This window comes from Oncorhynchus mykiss, chromosome 19 (assembly GCF_013265735.2).
Source record: "Oncorhynchus mykiss isolate Arlee chromosome 19, USDA_OmykA_1.1, whole genome shotgun sequence".
In the NCBI taxonomy this organism is placed as follows: domain Eukaryota; kingdom Metazoa; phylum Chordata; class Actinopteri; order Salmoniformes; family Salmonidae; genus Oncorhynchus; species Oncorhynchus mykiss.
In genome coordinates this window covers 40,616,158-40,643,878 of record NC_048583.1, presented here as the reverse complement: position 1 = coordinate 40,643,878, position 27,721 = coordinate 40,616,158, and the positions used below count along the sequence as shown (strand labels likewise).

The window sequence follows — 27,721 nt, the reverse complement described above, 5'->3', positions numbered from 1 at the left end:
TAGGGCGGAGAGAAAAGTATCTTATCAGTATATTAATAATATTTGGCTTTAGCAGAAAATCATTTCTCAATAACCCGGAAGCGACTATTAGAAATACAAAACACTTCTGGTTACAGTTTACTCTTATAGAAAAAGATGATCTCGAATTTAAATATTTTTCAGTATGAATAGACCCGATTAATATTGATATTTGGCGCACTGTGACACTTTAATATAGACGGAGAGTGATACAAATTGTGACTGAAATAAATGCATACTGAGAACATTTTGAATCGCCACAGCCCACAGATATTTCCATACGAAATGTATTGGCTTTATGTTAATATGCGTGCTCGCCTTCACAATGTTGAATCCATAGAATTAGGAATTAAAATACTAATAATAGCACTAATGTATGTAACTAGTAATGTAATAGGATATATATGGTTGAATCAATGTATGGGCTTTTGTGTTGATTGCCAACTGCCTCATAGGGATGATGTAATGCTTTCAAGCACGCAACCTGCAACATCCGGGTATTTTTTTGAGTCCACTGTTTGGTTTAGCTAGTGTTTGCAGGCTGTGTCAAATTCAAGTGAATAGGCTGGGGCTTGACACTCATTTGGCCACAACAGCTCCGGCCTAAAAATTCAAAGGAGGGACATTTTAACTATACTTTACGTCGACAAATGTTAAAGTAATGCATCCCTGGTTTAGTCAGAACAGGGAGTTCCGCACTTTCACAAATTGATGCACTGTGAGGTGATTGCTAGCTAGCTAACGTTACCCGCAAACTCCCTCCATCTCGTCGGTGTTTCTGTTTCGGTCACAGCACCTCTGCTCTGTTGCTGTCTTTACAACTTCAAAACAGGTCTTGCGGATTTTGGTAAGTCACGGTGATTTGTGCCTGTAAGAAATCTCTCTGATTGTCTACCAGGCTAGTATGTTAGCATTACTGATTAGCTATACACAGCGGGTGTTTCGCGGCGAGGATAGGCCGTGGGGCAGTGTAACTAAGGCCTGCCAAAGCTATGGGGCCAAGGCCCACAACGACGCAGCTGTTTGTTTATTTTGGTTTTCATATTATTGAGACCGGAGGATTTAAGCTAACTAGCTAGCTACCATAGCCAGCCAGCTAGTTAACGTTGATGAAAACATTGTTCGTAATTTTGTGATCATCAAACATGTGACTTTAAATTTAAGTAACCCTGGCTCTGTCATTGACTTAGTTGGACGATGTCTACAGTAACTAGCTAGTTGGGATAGGAGGCTATTTGACGTAACTAGCATTAGTTAGGTAAGATTACCTAGTAACTAAGTTACTTCATTGATGGCGAACATCACTAAAACGCTAAACTAAATAGCTAATTACACTGTATTCTAGCTAGCTACAAAACAATAACACGTAGTTAGCGAACGTTGGCTTGGGACCTAGCTGGCTTGGGCGTAAGGAAAGCGGAAAATAGCAAGCGGGAGGATCTTGTTTTGCAATTTGGGTAGTTAACGTTAACTATTTGCAGTGCTGACTTTATTGTTGACATCACACAATCAATGGCCAACACCTACAACAGGTTATGTAGCTAGCAGCTAACGTTTGTAATTCATTGATAATGTTTCTAACTAACGTTAGCTAGTGTTTAAAATGTCTACAGTACTCACCTATTTTTAGACTAGAGGGTGCAACGTATGAGTGCAGCCCAAGGTGCTATCTAATCTTTTTGCCATAAAAGGATTGTATCTGTGTCATCTGCTTCGAAATCATCCATATCTTAACTAATTATATTTGGCAAATATTTGGGGGTTTAATTAGTAAACATGTAGCCGAGTTTAGCAGAATAACAAGTTAACATATTATATTATCCTTTGTTTTATTCCTGTTTTGAAGGTTTTAAGAGCTACAATGGGGGCGTTTTTGGACAAGCCAAAGATGGAGAAGCACAATGCTCATGGTGAGGGGAACAGTCTGACCTATGGCCTGAGCAGCATGCAGGGCTGGAGGGTGGAGATGGAGGATGCGCACACGGCAGTCATTGGCCTGCCTCATGGGCTCGACCCTTGGTCCTTCTTTGCTGTCTATGATGGGCATGCTGGCTCCCAGGTGGCCAAATACTGCTGTGAGCACCTGCTGGAGCACATTACCAGCAACCCAGACTTCCAGAGTGGTTTGGAGCCCAACGTAGAGAGTGTGAAGATCGGCATCCGCACAGGTTTCCTGCAGATTGACGAGCACATGCGGAACATCTCAGAGAAGAAGCACGGTGTGGACCGCAGTGGCTCAACTGCGGTGGGGGTCATGATTTCCCCAGGCCACATCTATTTCATCAACTGTGGAGACTCCCGGGGTCTTCTGAGCCGTGGAGGAGCTGTGCACTTCTTCACACAGGACCACAAGCCCAGCAACCCACTGGAGAAGGAGAGGATTCAAAACGCCGGAGGCTCTGTCATGATCCAGAGAGTGAACGGCTCTCTGGCTGTGTCCCGGGCCCTGGGAGACTTTGACTACAAGTGTGTGCATGGCAAGGGCCCCACTGAGCAGTTGGTTTCACCAGAGCCTGAGGTGTATGCCATTGAAAGGTCTGAGGTGGAAGATGAGTTTATTGTCCTAGCCTGCGATGGCATCTGGGATGTCATGGCCAATGAGGAACTGTGTGACTTTGTCAGGTCCAGGCTAGAGGTGACCAATGACCTTGAGAGGGTCTGCAATGAAATTGTTGACACTTGCTTGTACAAGGTGAGACCTGTTAATTTATTCACTGAATCAGTAACAGCTAAGCATTTGCATGTACCTGGATGTTACCACAGCATTTTGTCACATGAGTAGGCATCATAGATGCCTTTTGGAATACTTGAATATGCTAAAGCAAATGTAAATTATTTTCCTTTTTAAGTCTGTCTGTATTGCTCTCGCTTTCTCCCTTTGAATAGGGGAGTCGGGACAATATGAGCGTTGTGCTGATCTGCCTCCCAGGGGCTCCAAAGGTGACTGCAGATGCCGTGAAAAGGGAAGCAGAGCTGGATAAGTACCTGGAGAGCAGAGTAGAAGGTGCAGCATCTAAATATGCCATATAGAAACCTAGATAGTATAAGAACATTGTCATGAATTTGATGTGGTTGAAGCTCACTTCACTCAGTGTGATATTGTTTTCTACTCACAGAGAATGTTCTGCTATTCCCACAGAGATCATAAAGAAGCAGGGAAACGAAGGGGTTCCAGACTTGGTCCACGTGATGCGGACGTTAGCATCAGAGAGCATCCCTAACCTCCCTCCTGGGGGTGAACTGGCCAGCAAGTGAGTGATCTCTTTTAACTGGACCTCAGCCAACTCAAAGTTTGAGGTCGATTAAGTACTAGGGAAATAGTACCATGCTTTGCAGGGTAAGGTTTAATGGCTTTTCACTAAAGTGGTTTTGATAGTTTGGACTAGCGTGGAAGTTTGGGCTGTTAGTTGGGCTAATTGATTTTTGCCCTTCAATTCCAGCCTTGTATGCTCCGCATTTAGCTTTTCTGTATAAACTGTTTTGTTTTTATTGGGCTTATATACATTGGTATTTTTATTGCTTGCTAAGCTAAACCTGCATGTTAACGTTTGTGTCCTAGGCGAAACGTTGTTGAAGCAGTGTACAACAAACTCAACCCATACCGAAGTGACGACACAGTAAGTATCTCCTGGCGACTGCTATCCACTCACAAAAGCTTGTTTATTTGAATGTATGTAGAGACATGTTTGTGCAGATCCGTTTGTGTTTCGAGGGCAAAATACAATTACATGAATATTTTTGTGTTCGTTTTCTAACTTTCATCAACCCAATTTGTAACATTCAACATATCAATAACCATATCTGTTTTTAAAGATGAATCAAGGGGAGGCAATATGTTTTAGTTTATTGTAGCACTCATCTTTTGAGTATCATCCTTGTTTGTAATTCACTTTTGATTTGCTGTAATCCACTTTACTCGTTACCATAACATCACAGAACTCATTTAGTTCTTCCCACAGTTAACAGCTGTTTCATGATGTGTATAGTTTAGTTCACTCCTGAATTAACACTGCAGCCAATATCACAGAACAGTTAACACATCTCTAGGCTGTGTTTACACAGGCAGCACAATTCTGATCTTTTTCCACTAATTGGTCTTTTGACCAATCAGATCTAGTCTTTTGCCAATGATTGGGCTGCCTGTGTAAACACTGCCAATTCAAATTGTCAATTTACTTGTGAAGATAGAACGCTAAATTGTTGCTGGTCCCATCAGATAACCTGGCACAGGTTAGCCCAATGCTAATCTCACCAGCTGACAGTGAATATTTCCTGCAACAAATTCCACATCAACCTATCAAAGATCTTAATCTTTATCCACTAATCAATGGCATTTCTTAAAATCCTTACCAGTCAAAAGTTTGGACAAGCCTATACATTCCTTTGTTTTCCTTTATTTTTAATATGAAGACATCAAAACTATGAAATAATACATATGGAATCATATAGGAACCAAAAAAGTGTTAAACAAATCAAACCATATTTTATATTTAAGATTCTTCGAAGTAGACACCTTTTTTGCCTTGATGACGGCTTTGAGACGCAGTGTCGGGAGCCATCCTCAACGGATGATTCTAAGAAGTGGCAAAGTGTGGCTCCGGCAGCTCTACACCCCTGTATAGCAGTAGTCTCAGTTTGCAAGAGGGACTCCAATAAGCTCCTTGTTAAATATATTTGTAATCTTAATTTACAAGGTTTTGGCTACAACCTTCACAACACACTAGCATAATAAACGTAATTATACATTTCCCAAAGGAAAAAACAATCTCACCTGGGATTTGAACTTACCATGAACCCCCCCCCCCGCATGTTTTAGTAACTTTGATTAGAAGATTGTGCCATGTGACTTCTGTTCACCTGTTAAATGTAATGTCAAATTGTAGATTTCCACCTAAATAGACATACCCAAAAGTAATTATTTATCATGAGGGTCATAAACAATACCTAGTGATGCTTATACTGACAACCAAATATTATTATCTCACCTTTCTGTCAAATACAAAATATTTGCTTAGGTGTATTCAGAAAGTATTCAGACCCCTTGACTTTTTCCACATTTTGTTAAGTTAGCCTTATTCTAAAATGGATTAAATACATTTTTCCTCATCAATCTACACACTACTCCATAATGACAGTGAAAACATGATTTTACATTTTTTAGCTAATTTATTTAAATAAATTACAAACACCTTATTTACAGGATTATTCAGACCCTTTGCTATGAGACTTGAAATTGAGCTCAGGTGCATCCTGTTTCCATTTATCATCCTTGATGTTGCTACTACTTGATTGGAGTCCACCTGTGGTAAATTCAATTGATTGGACAACACACACCTGTCTATATAAGATCCCACAGTTGACAGTGCATGTCAGAGCAAAAACCAAGCCATGAGGTCGAAGGAGCGCGAGACAGGATTGTGTTAAGTCACAGATCTGGGGAATGGTACCAAAAATGTTCTGCAGCATTGAAGGACCCCAAGAACACAGTGGCCTACATAATTCTTAAATGGAAGAAGTTTGAAACCACCAAGACTCTTCCTAGAGCTGGTTGGCCGGCCAAACTGAGCAATCGGGGGAGAAGGGCCTTTGTCAGAGTGACCTCCCTGACCGAGTTCCTCTGTGGAGATGGTTGTCCTTCTGGAAGGTTCTCCCATCTCTGCAGCACTCCACCAATCAGGCCTTTATGGCAGAGTGGCCAGGCGGAAGCCACTCCCAAAAGGCATCTAAAGGACTCAGACCATGAGAAACAAGATTCCCTGGTCTGATGAAACCAAGAATGAACTCTTTGGCCTGAATGCCAAGCATCACATCTGGAGGAAACCTGGCACAATCCCTAAGGTGAAGCATGGTGGTGGCAGCATCATGCTGTGGGGAGGTTTTTCAGCTGAAGGGACTGGGAGATGAGTCAGGATCAAGGGAAAGATGAACGGAGCAAAGTACAGAGATCCTTGATTTAAAACCTGCTCCAGAGCGCTCAGGACTTCAGACTGGGTTGAAGGTTCACCTTCCAAGAGGACACAGCCAAGACAACGTTGGAGTGGCCTCGGGACAAGTCTCTGAATGTCCTTGAGTGGCCCAACCAGAGCCCGGACTTGAACCCGATCAAACATCTCTGGAAAGACCTGAAAATAGCTGTGCAGCGACGCTCCCCATCCAACCCGACAGAGCTTGAGAGGATCTGCAGAGAAGAATGGGAGAAACTCCCAAAATACAGGTGTGACAAGCATATAGCATCATACCCAAGAAAACTCAAGGCTGTAATCGCTGTCAAAGGTGCTTCAACAAAGTATTGAGGAAAGGGTCTGAATATTTATGTAAATGTAATATTTTGTTTATAAATTAACAAACATTTCTAAACCTGTTTTTGCTTTGTAACTATGAGGTGTGTGTGTGTGTGGGGGGGGGGATTTAATCCATTTTAGAATAAAGGCTGTAAAGTTAAAAAAAATTGAAAAGTCAAGGGGTCTGATTACTCTCCAAATGTACTGTAAGCTCAAGTGTAATGAACATATGAAAAAAATATGTTTTTCCCCTTCTCCTATTCAACAAAAGTGGAGGAATAGGGCTTGAAATGCTTGTTATGTATATTACATATAAAATTATTTCACTTTTTAACTATAAAATAAATATTATCGTACCCGGTGACAATACAAAATTGGTACCATTTCAAATTATTGACAGCATTTTCTGCCTAGTGTCTTCTGAGCGACGTGAAGAAGCCATTCAAATGTCTGCTGACTTGTACAACTTGAGCTGTAAACACGGGTGATTTAATCTTGTTTCAATTCTACGGAATGATTTTTGCATCTGACAGCACAGCGACCTTAGACTGCGTTTGCTGCAATCGCTAGTCTCCCATTTCAAATGCGTTTATTTTAAGCGGAGCTGCAAATTTCAGACGGGAGTCTGGATAAGCCAGAAAATGTGATGTCACCCCTTGTGTAAATTAGGTATCAGATTTTATATACAGCATCTCAGATGAGCGCGTAGAACGGCATGTGAAGTGGGACAACCAGAGTTGTTACGTAGTGCACAGCAAAAAATGTTGCACCATTGACAGAGCGCTCTCTAAACAAAAATGTTAGTCGGAACCGGTCTAGAATCGCTCAGTCCCCTAAATGGGGGACTTAACTTTTAGGACGCTCTCAAGAAAAATTGACGTCAATGTTTGTAATTGGTTGATACAGAATTTGTTACAGGAAATAATCACGTCCAGCTGGTTGTGTTAACCTGGCATACTTAACCCTATGCTATCTGATGGGGGAAAAGCTAACAAGTAGTGTTCTATCACGTGCAACCTCGTCAACAATTGTAAATGGCTGATGCGGATTTTGAGACGGAGAAACAATTTTCATTTAAACTGTTTCTAATGTTTCGAGTATGGCCCTCCCAGTGTTTGAAGGCCAAATATGCGGGCAGGATTGTAGTAGCAGTGACAGCTGGCAGAGCAGTCTTAGACCATTATTTAGGCTGCAATTATTTGATATCAATCTTGTGTACTTGCTCCCTAAAGTTCCCTCAATGGGGATAATATTCAAGATTCTTCAAATGGGAGCATCTTGCAAATAGTTTAACAAGCAATATATTCATTGAAGCAATCATTCATAACAACCATTCATAAAGCAGTCATTCATATACAAACATTCTCATGGTTACGTGAATGAGATGTTGTGCTTCTTTATTCTGACATGGCTTTCTAGGCAGGAAACAGGAATATTTATCACAGAAAATATAAGGGTGCTATTCAAACAAACCAGTAATAAAATGCTGTTCCTAAACTGTTTCTGGATTAGGAATAGCATCATTTGGGTTTGTTTGAATAAAAATGACCTTGTAACAGTATCACTATCAAATGGCATATGACAAATAAAATCCCCTTATTTTACAGTCCAGAACTGGAAAAAATGTAATTGGTTAAAGTGAAGACTTCAAGATATTGCTGTTAATACCAGGGATCTCAATCTCAATTGCCGGAAAGCTCTGCTCACTTAATCGTACTCTTTCTTGAACAATGTCTTGGACTTTATTTACATTTATTCCTGTCCAAGTTTGTAACTAGTGTAGGACAAAATTAACCTCTTGGGTGGAAAGATCAGCCCTCTTGCACGTCTCCAGGAGTTGAAATCGAGACCCTTTGGATGTAGACCCAGAGTCTGAAGGGTTTTTCCTTCCTTCCCTTCTTCAAGGACTCAGCGTCCACAGACGACATGTGGTAACACAACCCCCACCACAAACACAGCACAGAGTTTACAACCCACAACCCTCTCAAGACCCACAGCAGCTCCGTTCAGCAGTTTGTCTCCCCACCACTTTGAGCGTTACATTTTTAAGAAGGGAATATGATGGGAGGACGAGGAGATGCAAACACACCTCTACACCCTGGATTGTGCAGCACCAGTCCGCTATGAAGTTCATGATTCCCTCCATTTTGTCTCACCATTTATCCCCCCCAACCTTACCCATAACTAGCGAGTCCATTAGGTTCTTTAAAAAAATCAGCTGAAACATTTTTTTTTTTCTTCTGTAATTAGTTTGATTCACATTTCCTTGTGTTTTGTATATTTCTGTTTTTGTGAAGTGCAATTGTCGTGTACAAACAGCCTGTATTTAATGCAGCTTGAGTTCAAGTAAAACAATGAAATAAGTGAGAAAGAGAACCTGTTATGCACTATCTGCCTTTTTCCTGCTCTTCTGGAGTTCCAACAAATGTCTATTCAGTGAATATTACTGTTTGTCCTCCAGGTGATATTATCCTCCTGCTCTTGTTCTTTTTTTAGTTTAAGTCTTTGCTCATTAAAGAAACGGGTAAATTGTATAGGTTCACAGCACAGTAAGCTCTCTAAATCTAACCATATAAATCCTAATATTTACATGTTCAATTTTAATTATTTTTCATATACCTTTTTCTTTATACGCTGAAGTAACTATGGTAAAGTGTTACAGTCCTTCATTGTGTTCTTGTCTTTTGGAGAGAAAGGATCTTGTTGCTCTCCTGTAAACACAACAAAGCAGTTCCAAGATGCAAGTGAAGATTATCCCACCTGACACCTTTTAACACTTGCTGTGTTGGATTCCGTGTATGTGTGTGTGCGTATACTGGCAAGCGTGCCTGGGTGCTTGTGTGTATGTGTAGAGGTAGGTCTCTATCTGCAGCACTGTAGCTACTAGCTAATGTTTGCTATGGTGGTGCTGATGTCAGAACCACATGGGCTGGAGATTTAGGTGACATTACTCCTACATACCTCTTCTGCACCTCATCAGTCCTTCATATCAGCACAATACAATCTCTCACTACCCCTCACTCAACACTTTATTTGACAGTGGAAGGATTAAGTTGACAAATTGCTATTTGAACTTCAAAATGACATCTACCACAACCACTTTGTAATTGTCAGTGACGTCTGTGACACAGTTAACCTGTCTAATGACAGAGTGATTTTAAAAAATGTATATATTTTTTAGTCTGAACCTTGACTAGTTGACATGTTTTCATGTGTCATGAGTGTTAGATCATTTACTTTGAATAAACCACATGAGGTTGGTGGCACCTTAATTGGGGAGGATGGGCTCGTGGTACTGGCTGGAGTGGAAAAGTATCAAACGCATGTGTTTGATGCCATTCCATTTGTTCCAGACATGAGCCGTCCCATCTGCAGCCTCCACTGGAATAAGCATAATATGTGACAGATGCCCACCATGACAGGTGCCACGTGGTCTATGATAGCATAGGTCAGCTTTATGACAGCCCATGCCAAGTGAAGTTTCCTAAGTTTCAGAGAGGAGTTCAAATCACAACATTTATCTGATTTTTACAAGTGTTTAAGTGCTGATTGTTAGAAACCCTAGTTACCACCACCAGTCTAAGTGAACATTCAATCTTCTGTTTCCAATTTCCAAGTGGTGTTTTTTCTAAAGAAGCAATCTCCAGTTGTTACATGCATTTTTGGACTTGTAAATGAATGGTATGTTCACATTTTGTTTCTTGAAGAATATAACTTATGAATGCCTCGAGCTTAGTTAGGTCAACTGCTGATATACGCTTGTTTTACTCAAATTCTTGTAAACCAAGTAAATGTGAACAAACACTAGCCTAAAAATATGGATAAAACTATCATTTTGATATCATGGATGGTCAGTCTTTGCATGCATAGCTCTATGAATTTGATTGGTTACATTTCTCCAGCTTCAACCCTTACCTTTTTACAGAAACAGGGGTGTTATAGTTTCAACTGCTGATTGCTGCTTTAAATGTTGCTATATTCAACTATACAACCAAGAACAAATCCACTAAATGCATTGAGCTCTCCTAGAGCTCCTTGTATTTACTGTGTGGTTTGGGGTGCTCTTACTGTAGAGACCTCAGCCACTGCACCAGGAGCTAGGGCACGGTATGCTGCTAAAGTGTATGATTGATTTGCAGTTAATTTTTCGCTTTTAAGAAAAAAGTGTATAGTATGTATTTTGTGGTGAGATGGTTTTATTTAAATGTGTTTTCTTCCATTGTTTAAAATTCATTGTTGTATGTACAGTGCCTTGCGAAAGTATTCGGCCCCCTTGAACTTTGCGACCTTTTGCCACATTTCAGGCTTCAAACATAAAGATATAAAACTATTTTTTTTGTGAAGAATCAACAACAAGTGGGACACAATCATGAAGTGGAACGACATTTATTGGATATTTCAAACTTTTTTAACAAATCAAAAACTGAAAAATTGGGCGTGCAAAATTATTCAGCCCCTTTACTTTCAGTGCAGCAAACTCTCTCCAGAAGTTCAGTGAGGATCTCTGAATGATCCAATGTTGACCTAAATGACTAATGAGGATAAATACAATCCACCTGTGTGTAATCAAGTCTCCGTATAAATGCACCTGCACTGTGATAGTCTCAGAGGTCCGTTAAAAGCGCAGAGAGCATCATGAAGAACAAGGAACACACCAGGCAGGTCCGAGATACTGTTGTGAAGAAGTGTAAAGCCGGATTTGGATACAAAAATATTTCCCAAGCTTTAAACATCCCAAGGAGCACTGTGCAAGCGATAATATTGAAATGGAAGGAGTATCAGACCACTGCAAATCTACCAAGACCTGGCCGTCCCTCTAAACTTTCAGCCCATACAAGGAGAAGACTGATCAGAGATGCAGCCAAGAGGCCCATGATCACTCTGGATGAACTGCAGAGATCTACAGCTGAGGTGGGAGACTCTGTCCATAGGACAACAATCAGTCGTATATTGCACAAATCTGGCCTTTATGGTAGAGTGGCAAGAAGAAAACCATTTCTTAAAGATATCCATAAAAAGTGTTGTTTAAAGTTTGCCACAAGCCACCTGGGAGACACACCAAACATGTGGAAGAAGGTGCTCTGGTCAGATGAAACCAAAATTGAACTTTTTGGCAACAATGCAAAACGTTATGTTTGGCGTAAAAGCAACACAGCTCATCACCCTGAACACACCATCCCCACTGTCAAACATGGTGGTGGCAGCATCATGGTTTGGGCCTGCTTTTCTTCAGCAGGGACAGGGAAGATGGTTAAAATTGATCGGAAGATGGATGGAGCCAAATACAGGACCATTCTGGAAGAAAACCTGATGGAGTCTGCAAAAGACCTGAGACTGGGACAGAGATTTGTCTTCCAACAAGACAATGATCCAAAACATAAAGCAAAATCTACAATGGAATGGTTCAATAATAAACATATCCAGGTGTTAGAATGGCCAAGTCAAAGTCCAGACCTGAATCCAATCGAGAATCTGTGGAAAGAACTGAAAACTGCTGTTGACAAATGCTCTCCATCCAACTTCACTGAGCTCGAGCTGTTTTGCAAGGAGGAATGGGAAAAAAATTCAGTCTCTCGATGTGCAAAACTGATAGACATACCCCAAGCGACTTACAGCTGTAATCGCAGCAAAAGGTGGCGCTACAAAGTATTAACTTAAGGGGGCTGAATAATTTTGCATGCCCAATTTTTCAGTTTTTGATTTGTTAAAAAAGTTTGAAATATCCAATAAATGTCGTTCCACTTCATGATTGTGTCCCACTTGTTGATTCTTCACAAAAAAATACAGTTTTATATCTTTATGTTTGAAGCCTGAAATGTGGCAAAAGGTCGCAAAGTTCAAGGGGGCCGAATACTTTCGCAAGGCACTGTATGTATGTATATACAGTCAGTGGACAGTCTATTAGGTACATCCATCTAGAACCGGGTCGGATCCCGCTTTGCCTCCAGAACAGCCTGAATTATTTGGGGCATTCTACATGGTGTCGGAAACATTCCACAGGGATGTTGGTTCATGCTGACGCGATGGCATCGTGCAGTTGCTGCAAATTAGACGGTGGTACATTCATTCTGCGAACAGCCCGTTCCATTTTATCCCAAACGTACTCTATTGGGTTGAGGTCTGGGGACTACGCAGGCCACTCAAGCAAGCTGAACTCACTGTCATGTTCCAGGCAATGTTTTTCCACTCCTCAATTGTCCAGTGTTGGTGATCGCATGCCCATTGGAGACGCTTCTTGTTTTTAGCTGATAGGAGTGGAACCCGGTGTGGTCATTTGCTACAATAGCCCATCCGTGACATGGATCGACGAGCTGTGCGTTCCCGGATGCCGTTCTGCACACACCACTGTTGTACTGCACTGTTATTTGTGTGTTTGTGGCCCGCCTGGTAGCTTGCACGATTCTTGCCATTCTCATTCGACCTCGCTCATCAACGAGCTGTTTTCACCCACAGGACTGCCACTGATTGGATGTTTTATTGTTTGTCGCATCATTCTCTGTAAACCCAAGACACTGTCAAAGCGTGAAAAGCCCAGGAGGGCGGCCGTTTCTGAGATACTGGATCCAGCGCGCCTGGCACTGACCATCATACCACGCTCAAAAGTCGCTTTGGACACTCGTTTTGCCCATTCTTACGTTCAATCAAACCGTAATTGAAGGCTTCGATGCCTGTCTGCCTGCTTTATATAGCAAGCCATGGCCACGTGACTCACTATAGGAGCGATACATTTTCGTAGACGGAAGGGTGTACCTAATAAACTGTCCACAGTTATTAGGTTAGATAAGTGGTGAGCAAGATGCTCTTTGTTTGTGGATGTTTAATCAATTAGAATGGAGCACTGTAGGTTAAGGTGCCCTTCTAATTCCTGTGGGCTCTGCTCAGTGTTGGGACACTATCCTGTTTGTCTGACACACAGGGTAACATACTGAATTTGAAATTCTCTCTCTTTAACCAACTGACAATCTAATGATGTAGGCTAACTTCAGGCAACAAACTACCACGTTGTCTCCTGAATTTGACCCCTATATATTGTTCAACATTTTGGGGTCACTTAGAAATGTACTTGTTTTTTAAAGAAAATGTTTTTGTTTTTTTGTCCATTTTTAAAATAACATCAAATTGATCAGAAATACAGTGTGGACACTTAATGTTGTAAATGACTATTGTAGCTGGAGACGGCTGATTTTTAATTGAATATCTACATAGGCGTACAGAGGTCTATTATCAGCAACCCTCACGCCTGTGTTCCAATGGCACGTTGTGTTAGCTAATCCAAGTTTTTAATTTTAAAAAGCTAATTGATCATTAGAAAACCCTTTTGCAATTATGTTAGCACAGCTGAAAACTGTTGTTCTGATTTTAAGAAGCAATAAATATGGCCTCCTTTAGGCTAGTTGAGTATCTGGAGCATCAGCATTTGTGGGTTCGATTACAGGCTCAAAAAGGCCAGAAACAAAGACCTTCTTTTGAAACTCGTCGGTCTATTATTGTTCTGAGAAGTGATGGCTATTCCTTGCAAGAAGATCTCGTACAATGCTGTGTACTACTCCCTTCACTGGCTCTAACCAGAATAGAAAGAGGAGTGGGAGGCCACGGTGCACAACTGAGCAAGAGGACAAGTACATTAGTGTCTAGTTTGAGAAACAGACGCCTCACAATTCCTCAACAGGCAGCTTCATTAAATAGTACCCACAAAACACCAGTTTCAACATCAACAGTGAAGAGGTGACTCCGGGATGCTGTTCTTCTTGGCAGAGTTGTAAAGAAAAAGCCATATCTCAGACTGTCCAATAAGAAAAAAAGATTAATATGGGCAAAATAATACAGACACTGGACAGAGGAACTCTGCCAAGAAGGCCAGCATCCCGGAGTCGCCTCTTCACTGTTGAGGCTCAGTTGTGCACCGGGGTCTCCCACTCATGATGATGCTGATGCTCCAGATACTCAACTAGTCTAAAGAAGGCCAGTTGTATTGCTTTGTTAATCAGAATAACAGTTTCCAGCTGTGCTAACATAATTGCAAAAGGGTTTTCTACTGATAAATTAGCCTTTAAAAATGATAAACTTGGATTAGCTAACACAACATGCCATTGGAACACAGGAGCGATGGTTGTTAATGGGCCTCTCTACGCCAATGTAAATATTCCATGAAACATCTGCCGTTTCCAGCTACAATAGTCATTTACAACATTAACACTGTATTTCTGATCAATTTGATGTTTAATTACTAAAAAGTGAATTTCTTTCAAAAACAAGGACATTTCTAAGTGACCCCAAACATTTGAACGGTAGTGTGTATGTGTGTGTATATAAAATATATTATATTACACACACACACACACACACACACAGTTTAGAGATGGTTTGATATGCCACCCTTTTGTTACTGTGTTTTATGTGTATCTGCAGTTGTTTAGAAAGTAAACCATTTAAAGTATGTCTCAGATTAACGCTTAAATATGTTTGTCCATGAATGAGGGACTTGGACCCAGGTTCTTTTTTGTTGTGAACTTGATATACGAACAGTTGATGTACCCTTAAACTGCTGAAATGTCAATCACACAAACACTTAAGGTTCAATTGTATACTTAAGTCAAACAATGCTTCATAATTATTACACAGCATTTGCGATCTTAGAAAAAACATTAAGTGACTGAATGAATCCGGTACCCAAGTCACTTTTTTAAAATGAGGAAGAAATGTGGTTAGATTGGTAATCGTTTAAAAAAAAAATTTTAAGTTGTATTTCCCCACTGGTTTTGTGGAAGGGAACCAAATTTTAGGAGCACAGAGCTGTCCGCTGTAACACACAAGCCCTAGCTAGCTGTTTTAGTGCCTGCATAGGCATTTGGATCTTCCCCTGAGGAGTGCAAACTTTCATTGTCCTTATACTCAAGTATTTTCTCCAGAAATACTGCAGTATGTATATAATTTTCAAGTACCTAAATGAAGTCAAAGGAAAATCTGTCTTAACCTGTTTTAAACTTGCAGGTTACTCGTTTACTGTCAATGTTTTTATAAGGCTAGACTGGAAATAAATATATTTTATTTCAGAAATGCATTACTTTTATCTTTAGGTTAGCCGCATATTTTTCAGTCATCTGTACAGCTTGACACTGATTTTGTGCTGCGGCGCTTTTGTTTTTAAAGAGTTTTGGATAGTATGTTAGTGTTCTGTTGAATGCGGACTACTTGCATATATACTGTAAGACTTGCATAGTGACTAAGGTGTTAGAGATGGGGCCTTACATGAACATGTCATGTAATTATGTGAGCCTCATAAGGAACGTATGTACAGTGCCTTCAAAGTATCCATACACTTTGACTTATTCCACATTGTTACAGCCTGAATATAAAATGTAAAAAATAAAATAATTCCCTCACCCATCTGCTACACACCACCCTATAATGACAAAATGAAAATGTTTTTCTAATTTATTGAAAATGAAATCCAGATATAATTTACCTAAGTATTCACACCCAATGGTCAATACTTTTTAGAAGCACCTTTGGTGGCGATTGCAGCTTTGAGTGGTCTTGGGTATGTCCGTATCAGCTTTGAGTGGTCTTGGGTATGTCCGTATCAGCTTTGAGTGGTCTTGGGTATGTCCGTATCAGCTTTGAGTGGTCTTGGGTATGTCCGTATCAGCTTTGAGTGGTCTTGGGTATGTCCGTATCAGCTTTGAGTGGTCTTGGGTATGTCCGTATCAGCTTTGAGTGGTCTTGGGTATGTCCGTATCAGCTTTGAGTGGTCTTGGGTATGTCCGTATCAGCTTTGAGTGGTCTTGGGTATGTCCGTATCAGCTTTGAGTGGTCTTGGGTATGTCCGTATCAGCTTTGAGTGGTCTTGGGTATGTCTGTATCAGCTTTGAGTGGTCTTGGGTATGTCCGTATCAGCTTTGAGTGGTCTTGGGTATGTCCGTATCAGCTTTGAGTGGTCTTGGGTATGTCCGTATCAGCTTTGAGTGGTCTTGGGTATGTCTGTATCAGCTTTGAGTGGTCTTGGGTATGTCTATATCAGCTTTGAGTGGTCTTGGGTATGTCTGTATCAGCTTTGCACATCTGGATTTTGTGATTTATTTTTCCCCCAACCCCCCATTCTTCCTTGCATATTTTCTCAAGCTCTTAAGTTAGATAGGGAGCGGAGCGGTGGTGAACAGATATCTTCAAGTCTTTCCACAGATTTAATGGGATTCAAGTCTGGGCTTTGGCTGGGACACTCAAGGACTTGCACATTCTTGTTCTGAAGCCATTCCAGTGTTGCTTTGGCTTTATGCTTGAGGTCATTGTCCTGTTGGAAGGTAAATCTTTGCCTCAGTCTAAGGTCATTTGCGCTCTGAAGCAGGTTCTCATCAAGGATTTGCATGTATTTGGCTCCATTCATTGTTCCCTCTATCCTTACCAGTCTCCCAGTCCCTGCCGCTGATGGTAGGGATGGTGTTAGATGAGCTGTGCCTGGTTTTCTTCAGACATAGCGCTTTGCATTCAGGCCAAAGAATTCAATTTTTGTCTCATCAGACCACAATCTTTTGCCTTATGCTTTCAGTCTTTCACGTGCCTTTTTGCAAGCTCCAGATGTGCTGTCATATGCCTTTTTCTCAAGAGTGGCTTCCGTCTGGCCACTCTCCCATAAAGCCCAGATTGGTGAAGTGCTGTAGAGACCGTTGTCCTTCTGGCAGGTTCTCCCATCTCACCCAAGGAGTTCTGTAGTTATGTCAGTGGTTATTGGGTTCTTAGTCACCTCCCTGATTTAAGGTCCTTCTTGCTCAGTTTGGTCAGACGGCCAGCTCCAGGCAGAGTCTGGGTAGTTCCATTTTTTTTTTGTGGTTTGAGACCACTGTGCTCTTGGAACTTTCAGGACTCTAGAAATGTTATACCCTTCCCCAGGGTATTCCTTACCACAATTCTGTCTCAGTGATCTACAGACTTAGACTTCATGGTATAGTTTCTGCTCTGAAATGCACTGTCAACTGTGGGACCTTTATATAGACAGGTGTATGTCTTTCTAAATCATGTCCAAACAATTGAATTTGCCACAGGTCACTACAACTTTGAGCCCACATCTCAAGGACGATCAAAGGAAATTGGATGCACCGGAGCTCAATTTGGAGTGTCTTAGCAAAAGGATGTGAATACTTATGTAAATTACATTTCTGTATTTCGTTTTCAATAAATGTGCTAAAATCTCGAAGTGTGTGTGTGTGTGTGTGTGTGTGTGTGGCTGGCAAAGGAAAAACATGTATTCAATGCATTTTGAATTCAGGCTGTACCGCAACAAAATGTGGAATACATCAAGGTGTATGAATACTTTTCTGAAGGTACTTTTTGCAAAATTCAGAGGCCATATCCTAATCTTAGATCCATTCACCATGCTTGAACCTTTGTAAATCTTTCTTTGCCTCCCATTGAAATAGGATATGACTCTAAAAGAATGCTCAATTAGGGTGTATTTCTTTTTTTTCAATATTTGACTTTTGATAAAAAATTGACCTGTCTGGTACCATACAAGACTGACCTAATTGTTCAAAAGCGTAGCACTTACTAAGCATCCAATGTATTATTTTTCTTATATACCATAACTACAGTACCTCATAAATTCATAGAAAACCTATTTGTATTGGTTGTTGTTTTAGACCACACCCCCTCTGTAGTTTTGCTTTGAAAACAGCCATCATACACTTGGCTGTTCTGACTGTCAGAATCTGTGGAATGTCAGACTGAGTTGTCATAGAGTCGGGCAGACCCATTGTAAATGTATTTGACTGAAATGTGCAAATTTGAAATGTTGATATCTATAATGTATCCATTGCAAATGCTAGTATATTTTATTAACTAGTAAAATCATTGACCTTATACGAAAAAGAATGGCCTCAAACCCTTGCTTGTGTAATTTCACCAACTTGTTTCGCTTTTGTGATATTCAACTTGTTCAGAGATCTAGAATTGTAACAATGTTCAGGGTTCTAGAAATGTAAGATGTGTGAGAGGTATTTGGTGTAATTAATGACAATGGTTAAATATGCACTGATAGTCTTTCTTATCAGCTTTTTCACAAATTATTGTTCTAGAAATAACCCCTGGAACTAGTTCTGTTAGGTTCAGAGGTATATCTGGCTGGAGTAAAATATATTTGAATGCTCGCTCCCATATTGTCCATATTGATGTACCTCAGTTGTGACGTTACTGTGTGACCCTTAGCAGTGGTGGGTTGTGTCCCCTTAAACAGGGGACCTGAACCCCATGTTGCTGACCTTTTCAGCTCACTAATAAGCTCACCGATTTGCCTTACCCAATCTAACCCTATCACTTAAGTACTTGTTTATTGGAACACTTCAAGGAGAGATGTAGACATGACTTTCTTGTAACTGAGAAATAAATCAAATCAAGTGTTTCCATGTTAGGGTGCTTCTCTTCAAAGTGGCATACTATGTTGGTAGTTACATGGTACACATTTTCAACCGTTTCTGGTTTGTATACATTATTTTTTTCTTCACGTTACCTTGTTGAATCTTGAAAGCTTATTTAATTGCTCACTCCTGCAGATGATGTAATACTTTAAGCAAATGCAAGTGTATAACAATTGGGTAACCTTGTAAGCATTAGAAATGTGCATACATGCATTCATGTCTGCTATATTTATGAATACATTCAAGAATGGCTTTAGACTGCTGTAGTATTGTCTATGTTAATTCAACTGCTTCTCAGAGGCCTCTGTGATTGACTTTGCAAAGTTCAATAACTGTATATTTTGTATTATGTCCCATCTCCAAAGGAAAGACCGAAAATAAAATGTCAAAAAGCTTTGTTCCCTGAACTAAATTGTGCTACTTGTGTTGAGTCGATTGAACAAATTGCATTCCTTGCTTGTGAATTTGTTTTTTCTCTTCTTTCCCTGAATTTCCTCGCTGCCTTTCCGTCCTTATTTCTTTCATTTTTTTTTGCCTTTTTAAGTTTAAAATAAAATGTATAGTTTGCAGAATGTATCACTAAATAAATGGGTTGTTACCTTGCATAGCTCTCCTCATTTCCTGTCTTGATCTGTTCAATTCATTGTCACATTTAAATAATTATATAAAATGTAACTCAATGCCAGATTCCTTCATAAAAGACCAGTGTTTTCATTAACACAGTATACTGAAAGACCCACCAACACAAACTAAGTACTGATTCATGTTTTGCGGATACAAAAAGGGCATCCCCCCCTGGTTTGGCATAAAGGTGATCTCTAAAACTGGGGTATTTAAATACTATTTGAGAAGGTCTGGTCACACACACTTCCTAGGTGGCAAAGGTCTCCGGATGAATGTTATTTATCGGTGTAGTAAGAAACCCCTACCTCGCAACCAATTCAACCCCCAAACTGTCCACACCCCTCTTGTTGGCAGAGAGATACATTTGCTGTTTTAAATTGTATTTCCTTTAATTCTTCACATTATGCCAGGGCGCTAAAGAAACATTTTGCAATTCCACACATTTTCCATGTCATGTCTTATGTGCATGTGTTCATATACCAGAAGTTGAAACCCAACCGAATTTTAAAATAAAATACATTTGTATTTAAGTCGACCCGCAGTCTGTATTGACCTACTTCTGTGTCTGGATCCGGCCTGCTGTCCGCCTGTTGAGTATGGCTGTTCTAAAAGATCCATTGTAACTGTAATTGATCCTAGCCAACAGATCTGACCTTTTTAGCAGTGAATCCTCTTTTGGACTGTGCTGCTGTTTGCAGCAGTATAACATTATCCAGCCATGCATGGACAACAGAGGAGTGGAATCAATGCCAAATGGGTGTAATTGTAGCACTGAGCTTTGTGGGGTGTTTTACCCTGAGGTGGGGAATGTTGTAGTATTGTGTAGTGCAGTTGACTGGTGATGACTTGTGGGGTTTATTTATGTTTTTATTGAGTGCTACACATTCACATGTACAGTTGAAGTCGGAAGTTTACATACTTAGGTTGGAGACATTAACTCGTTTTTCAACCACTCCACAAATGTCTTGTTACACAACGTGGAAAAAGTCTAGGGGTGTGAATCATTTGGGAAGGCATTGTAGCTCAAATTAGGTTGAGAAGGTAGGGAGTAATATCCCTCTCTTTTACACACAACGAACACATTTCATATTATACACCGATAATACACATGAACATTGATTCCCATGCCTGCATGTATGTCTGCATTTGTCCCATCACCTGAGTGTGGTTGCACATGTGGGCTCTAGCTTAGCGTGGAATCATTAGCCCTGCCATGGATATTGCTTGTCTCTGTCTGCCTGTCTGCATCCATGGTGTAGTTGCAGCTCAGGGGATGGTCCAGGGCCATCTACAGCGACTGAGATTAGGAACCGTGGGAGGGATTACTTGAAATGTCAACATAATGTCATGAGCCGTGTTAAAAGGTCAAACGGTGCTCAGTGCCAAGCCGTTGATAGATCAGGTATAATTTGGATTGTTATGATCCCCTGAATGGTCTGGTTGGGGGACGGGGAGCAGAGCAATGATCTTTTATCCCTGATTTAGTCAATAACTCAAATGTTATTTGTCACATGCGCCGAATACAACAGTGAAATGCTTACCTACAAGCCCTTAACCAACAATGCAGTGTTTAGAAAAATACCCCAAAAATAAGAAATTAAAGTAACATAATTGAAGAGCAGCAGTCAAATAACAGTAGTGCGGCAAAATACAGTGGATACAGAGTTGGTGTGCAGGGGCACGGGTTAGTCAAGGTAATTGAGGTAATATGTACATGTATGTAGAGTTATTAAAGTGACTGCATAGATAATAACAGAGAATAGTATCAGCATTTAAATGTAAAGTGTGCACTCTTATATAGTCTGGTTTGTTTTCAGAAGAATAGAGTAAGTGGATCCGATTCAAAGTAACATAATACTGTAAATTAATGAATAGTTTATTCCAAGGATTTTTTGTGACGCTATTTGTCTGTTTCTTTAACAATCATCTGTAAATGGCACTGTAGTTATCCGTTTATAGACAATCGACTTATGTGCATCGCCGTTTCTGGAAATACAATTGGATTAAGGTATTTTCCTTCAGCCCCCTCCCCATTTTCCTGCATCTCCTCTTCATATTCAGATCTGTGAATGTGATTGGAGGAATGAGCAAAGTCACAGTTACTGGTAGATCTGCATGAAGCCAGCCAGCCAGAGGGTGGCAGTGTTATTAACTGTGTCAATTAGAGTTGTGTGGAAACACATTCTCACTGACAAAACAGTAGTGGACAGTGAGCAGACATTCCACTAAAGTTATTGGTCAGGGTTTTCAGAGTGGTGTCTGAATTATTTGATGACACAGTTCTCAAAAAACATGTCAAGTACTTATTCCCATATTTTAGCTTTTGCTTAAATTCCAGATGAGACCATAACTCCCCATTGGGTGAATTTATCAATGTTACATTTCCTGTAGTTATTTTCTATTTGCATTTTGAGATGTGTGTAATGTGGCTGACTCATTAGGTCTTCAGCCAGCTGCGTCTCATACTGATTTACGCTGCCCTGATATTTCTCCACATCAAAAAGCGTCCGCATCAGCGGCGGCCATCATCAAATGGAGCTGGCCTGGCGTTGTTTAGTGCATGTCATGCTCTGTTTCTCATGGCAGAAACCCATTTGAGCCTTACTAATGCAGACACACACAGCAGAAAGAGGCGGGGGCGGCGGGGCTCAATGCATACTCTGCATTTGGGTTTTATAAACTGAGGTCACTGATTCCTGTAGTTGTTAGTTAGCTTTCTCTTGGTAGCCCAGTGAAAAAGACCTGAAACTGAATGCCATCCCTTTAGAGGATAGGCATTTCTCCTGGATGGTATATAGAGTGTTCATGAGCCTTAGCTCATTGATAATGATTGAAGTGGGCCATACAGTAGCTCCTAGAAATGCAAGTTCAAAGCCAACAACACTTAATGGAAATGTTGTGGTGAATCAACATTCAAACTTTTTGAGGATTTGCATGGCTTGTCATCTCCTTTTTCTCTTGTTTGCTTCTAACCCTGTCTCTCTCATCTTGCTCTCTCTTGCTCTTGCTCTGTCTACCTCACCGTTTCCTATTCTTGAGTGTACTTGTTGCCTGAGGTCAGTTTGTAACAGAGAGCCAAGCTTTTCTTTCTTGGTCACAGCAATTCAATGATGGGTACAAACAAGCGTATCAGGCAGGGATGACATCTAGCTGTTCTTTCCCCTCCTCCTCTCGCCCTTTCCCCCTCTCACAGACACACTGTATCTCTCTCACATACTCACACTCTCTCTCCCTCCCCCCTTTTCTAGCACACTCTCTCTCACACACACACACGCATTGTGGGAGTTTGTGTCCCCCTTTTGAGGTGGGTTACACAACCCCCTGCCCTGGGAATCCCAGCCCAGCTCATTATCCTGCACCCCTGAGACGCGGATCACTGTGAATTAGGACACCAAACGAGACGGCCTCATTAAGGGCTCACGGATGCACTCATTAGCATCAGCACCTTTCCTCGTTAGGCCCTGTATCAGCATTCTCTCTCTCTCTCCCACCAAATCGTGTCCTGTCATTCCTCCACACTGACTGGAAGGTTTAGGATTAATGTCAGATATGGCCCACAGGTCACTACTGTTGTTTTTGTCCAGTTATGGGACTGATTGATTTATGTCAGCTTGAAACTTTGATATGTGACCCCCAGCCGCCCTCCCTCCCTTCCTCCTACAAATATCACTGCAGGGAAATCAATCCATTGTTAGGATCCCCCTTGTTTTGATATAGCATGACAGTCGAGTTGCGTCAGAGATTCATTATGTGATTGGGGCATGGAAACCATCTTCTTGTCACCTCTCCTGTGTTCATTCAAAGTTCACAGCTGTTTTCTGCCTTGTACAAAGCCTGGTCCTTAATTCCAACTTCATGCTTGCCTATTGTATTAAATGTATTATTTTGACTTTTACTTGATGTATATTGCACCGTTCAGCCATCTGCTTAGTACAACTTTAATAATATGCTCTCACATTCTGCTTCCCTTCGACTGGAAACTGACCTTGCGTGTTCAGCATAATTTCAAGCTCTACCTGCTGATCTGTTCATTCCTTTCTCTCCCCAAGATCAAGTATACTATTTGTTCTTATTTAAATGTGTTGATGAATACATGGCTGTCTGCTTTTTCTCTGTAGCTGACTACCGATGCACCTGTTCTAACTAAGCATGGTCCGTGTCTGTCTGCCAGCTTGTGCTTCCTGCTTTGTGGACTGTGCTGTAGTGAGGTGGAAGTGTTTATCTCCCTCTCTTTGAATTTTTTAATTGCCTCTGCCTCTGGCCTTCAGTCAGTGGTTGTTTTCTTTCTCGGAATGCAATGCGGAAGTCAGTTTTTTTCCTTTGTACCTCTGAGAAGGTAGTGAGTCACTTTTCTTTCCCTCTGCATACAGACAGTTCTCAGGTTTTTGCATCTCTTGTTAGCATGTAGTCAGTAATGTTTGGTATCCATGTCCCTGCATGCTGTTAGTTACTCTATTTCTCCATCCTTCACCTACATCCTCCCCTTTTCCTCCCCAGGACATCCTCTTCTTCCGGGGTTTCAGCTAAAACAGGAACTAAACCGATGGTCTCCACCCACCTTCCTCCCTGAGTGTTTGCTGTTGTCTATTGTCAGATCTTGAAGTGTTTGAACTATTATTTTATGAATTTGAATACACCGGCCCCCTTCCTCCCAAAGAGGCTGAGAATAGTCTGAGAATCTCAGTGATTATCTGCACCCTCTTTGGCAAAACTGAATATTTTTCCACACACCTCACCTGTCTGAATCGATCACATAACATCATTCCAGCCCAAGGTGCGGATCTGAGAGATAAACCGGAACCTCAAAGATGTGAAATCTCTTCCTATGACCACACAGTCTATGGGCTAGCACTTACTAGTCTAAATGGTTCTCTCTTTATGATGTACTGTATTTTGACAAGAGTGCTTTGAAAGTATATTTCATTTTGTTTGGGTAAAGCACATCAATGTAGAAAGAGATTAGGAAGAGGGCTTCCTCAGCCTTGGAACCACACACATAACACGCTCAGTGATTCTCTGTTTGATGTTTAGTGCCCAACACCTTGTCAAGAGCGACATGAATAAAGACTCGTGAGCAGATGACGCTCTTTCTCAAAATCTCTTTTTGTGTGGTTGGTTGGTTTCTAGGTGTGTGGTTGGTCGTTGTGATACCCATGCTAACTTAGGCTAATTGGTATTTGTAGTGGGTAAGTATCTGGAGGGGGGGGTCACTTTTCACCCTTTCACTGACACTGAGGGGTCAAGCATCCTCATTGTGTAGGCTAGACAAAGACACAAAGACCGGTACACTATATTGAACCTCTGATTTGGTTATTACAAGCAGTATGTACAGTTGAAGTCGGAAGTTTACATACACTTAGGTTGGAGTCATTAAAACTCGTTTTTCAACCACTCCACAAATTTCTTGTTAACAAACTATAGTTTTGGGAAGTCGGTTAGGACATCTACTTTGTGCATGACACAAGTAATTTTTCCAACAATTGTTTACAAACAGATTATTTCACTGTATCACAATTCCAGTGGGTCAGAAGTTTACATACACTAAGTTGACTGTGCCTTTAAACAACTTGTATAATTCCAGAAAATTATGTCATGGCTTTAGAAGCTTCTGATAGGCTAATTGACATAATTTGAGTCAATTGGAGGTGTACCTGTGGATGTATTTCAAGGCTACCTTGAACTCAGTGCCTCTGCTTGACATCATGGGAAAATCAAAAGAAATCAGCCAAGACCTCGGAAAACAATTGTAGACCTCCACAAGTCTGGTTCATCCTTGGGAGCAATTTCCAATTGCCTGAAGGTACCACGTTCATCTGTACAAACAATAGTACACAAGTATAAACACCATGGGACCACACAGCCATCATAACGCTCAGGAAGGAGATGCGTTCTGTCTCCTAGAGATGAACGTACTTTGGTGCGAAAAGTGCAAATCAATCCCAGAACAACAGCAAAGGACCTTGTGAAGATGCTGGAGGAAACTGGTACAAAAGTATTTATATCCACAGTAAAATGAGTCCTACATCGACATAACCTGAAAGGCCGCTCAGCAAGGAAGAAGCCACTGCTCCAAAACTGCCATAAAAAAAGCTAGATTACGGTTTACAACTGCACATGGGGACAAAGATTGTACTTTTTGGAGAAATGTCCTCTGGTCTGATGAAATAAAAATGGAACTGTTTGTCCACAATGACCATTGTTATGTTTGGAGGAAAAAGGGGGAGGCTTGCAAGCCGAAGAACACCATCCCAACCGTGAAGCATGGGGGTGGCATCATCATGTTGTGGGGGTGCTTTGCTGCAGGAGGAACTGGTGCACTCCACAAAATAGATGGCATCATGAGGTAGGAAAATTGTGGATATATTGGAGCAACATCTCAAGACATCAGTCAAGTTAAAGCTTGGTCACAAATGTGTCTTCCAAATGGACAATGACCCTAAGCATACTTCCAAAGTTGTGGCAAAATGGCTTAAGGACAACAAAGTCAAGGTATTGGAGTGGCCATCACAAAGCCCTGACCTCAATCCTATAGAAAATTTGTGGGCAAAACTGAAAAGGCGTGTGCGAGGAAGGAGGCCTACTACAACCCTGACTCAGTTACACCAGCTCTGTCTGGAGGAATGGGCCTCAATTCATCCAACTTATTGTGGGAAGTTTGTGGGAGGCTACCTGAAATGCTTGACACAAGTTAAACAATTCTAAGGCAATGCTACCAAAATCTCATTGAGTGTATGTAAACTTCTGACCCACTGGGAATGTGATGAAAGAAATAAAAGCTGAAATAAGTCTTTCTCTCTACTATTATTCTGACATTTCACATTCTTAAAATAAAGTAGTGATCCTAACTGACCTCAGACAATTTTTACTAGGATTAAATGTCAGGAATTGTGAAACTGAGTTTAAATGTATTTGGCTAAGGTGTATGTAAACTTCCAACTTCAACTGTATATGCAGTTTGTATGCTGTATGTAGAAATATGATGAAGTGGCTAAGAAATCATGGATAGGAATCCATTAGGAATATCAACCCAACACTTTTTCACTATTCTCCTATTTGTGCTTTATAATTACCAGGTCGGTGGCCATTTCCCTGTCACAGTGTAGTGTTCTGCGTTTCCTAGTTTAATTACATATCATACACACAAACCGTGATTAGGTGACAACTACCATTAGCCTAAGTGTGATTATGAGAATTGGAGGTTGGAAGGTTACTTCCGTTTGCATTCATCATAACAGGCAGTTGTTGAGTATGAGGCAGTTATTTTGCTACATCCCCTGTAGTGTTCTCAGTATAGAACCGCTTCAAGTAAGATAAATGCATGAGCCCCTCTTTCAATACATACAACCACCCGTACAGTTTTGTAAGGTAATTGGTTAAACTGCCTGTCTGACTGAGGTCCCTTCATTATGACACACACACAGGCCTACAGTGTTTACAGAGAGAACCCATTTCAGAGCCAGGTGTGGGAGGAAATATATTTTTTTCTACATGAGGATGTGGGTTAAAAAGCCACAGTGACAAGAGAACAAAGGTCTTTTAAAATGGACATTCAGCTTCCCAATGGGGACTCCTCCACTCTCCACTTTAGGAATGCTTGGGCAGCCTGGCAGAGTTAAGAGACAGTGTGTGAGAGAGAAAGATGGGAGGAGGCAGAAATCCTATATATTGAATTCTAACCTAAACAAGTGAAAATGATTGTAGAGAAGGTTGACATGGGTGAGTTAGAGCAGTGAGGAGGCCTGAACACATTGTCAAGGACATACATATTACCCATTAACAAAAGATACTGAAAAATGAATCATCAGTCTTTGTGGTTGAGTAAAGTGTTATGTTTAAATTCTGTTCACTGAATGAGGAATGTCAAACTTGGTTGAAAGTTCAAAGCCAGCTCATCAAGGTTAACATTCCAATAAATAATACTTTCCCTTCATATTGAAGTGTGTATTTTGCTAAATGTAATATTTTGTATCCTGGAGGAAAAAATACATTTTGATAAAGCCTTGGTGTTTTGTAGTTCACTGTTCTATCTTTGTGAAGCATTATAATAGAAGACACTAGCTAGGTTTCCTTCCAATTGGTGATAGATTTTCATGAGAATATTCTAAAATCTGTAAACGTGCGTTTTCCCACCAGTGGTGTGTTTACACCAAAATGACTTGTTGCGAATAAAAGTCGGTGTGTGATGACGTAGTGCACACAATGTACTTTTTCGCTTAAATTTTCACATACCGAATAAAAATCTAAAGTGTTCAATGTGTTTCCATCACATTTTTAACTCTACCATAGTTTTGTCACTAAATCTGTTGCGTTAAATAGCAAATGTGCCTACTCTGGTCTTGGCACAAGCGCTCTAGCCAACCGCTTGCAGATAGGCCTAGAGTGCGGGTAGGC

General features: G+C 40.8%; 1 protein-coding gene across 5 annotated transcripts; it reads left to right on the top strand.

The window, feature by feature from the left end:
* The first annotated feature begins 499 nt into the window (after positions 1–499).
* LOC110497844 (protein phosphatase 1A) lies at positions 500–24,427 on the top strand. 5 transcript variants are annotated; one of them, XM_021574268.2, is made up of 6 exons: positions 500–865; positions 1,865–2,710; positions 2,905–3,022; positions 3,158–3,269; positions 3,578–3,635; positions 23,828–24,427. In XM_021574268.2, the coding sequence occupies exons 2-6, from the start codon at positions 1,880–1,882 to the stop codon at positions 23,855–23,857; spliced, it is 1,149 nt and encodes a 382-aa protein (XP_021429943.2). In that variant the 5' UTR covers positions 500–865; positions 1,865–1,879; the 3' UTR covers positions 23,858–24,427. The 5 variants fall into 5 exon arrangements, with proteins under 5 accessions (XP_021429943.2, XP_036810698.1, XP_036810699.1 ...); XM_036954803.1 differs by lacking the exon at positions 23,828–24,427 and adding an exon at positions 23,329–23,820; XM_036954804.1 differs by lacking the exon at positions 23,828–24,427 and adding an exon at positions 17,339–19,316.
* The last annotated feature ends 3,294 nt before the right edge of the window (positions 24,428–27,721 follow it).

Excerpts from the sequence above, each read along its gene's own strand:
- LOC110497844 (XM_036954803.1), top strand. The coding sequence starts at position 1,880 with ATGGGGGCGTTTTTGGACAAGCCAAAGATGGAGAAGCACAATGCTCAT. Across the intron at positions 2,711-2,904 it reads TTGACACTTGCTTGTACAAG|GGGAGTCGGGACAATATGAG; the intron begins GTGAGACCTGTT and ends CCCTTTGAATAG. Across the intron at positions 3,023-3,157 it reads CCTGGAGAGCAGAGTAGAAG|AGATCATAAAGAAGCAGGGA; the intron begins GTGCAGCATCTA and ends CTATTCCCACAG.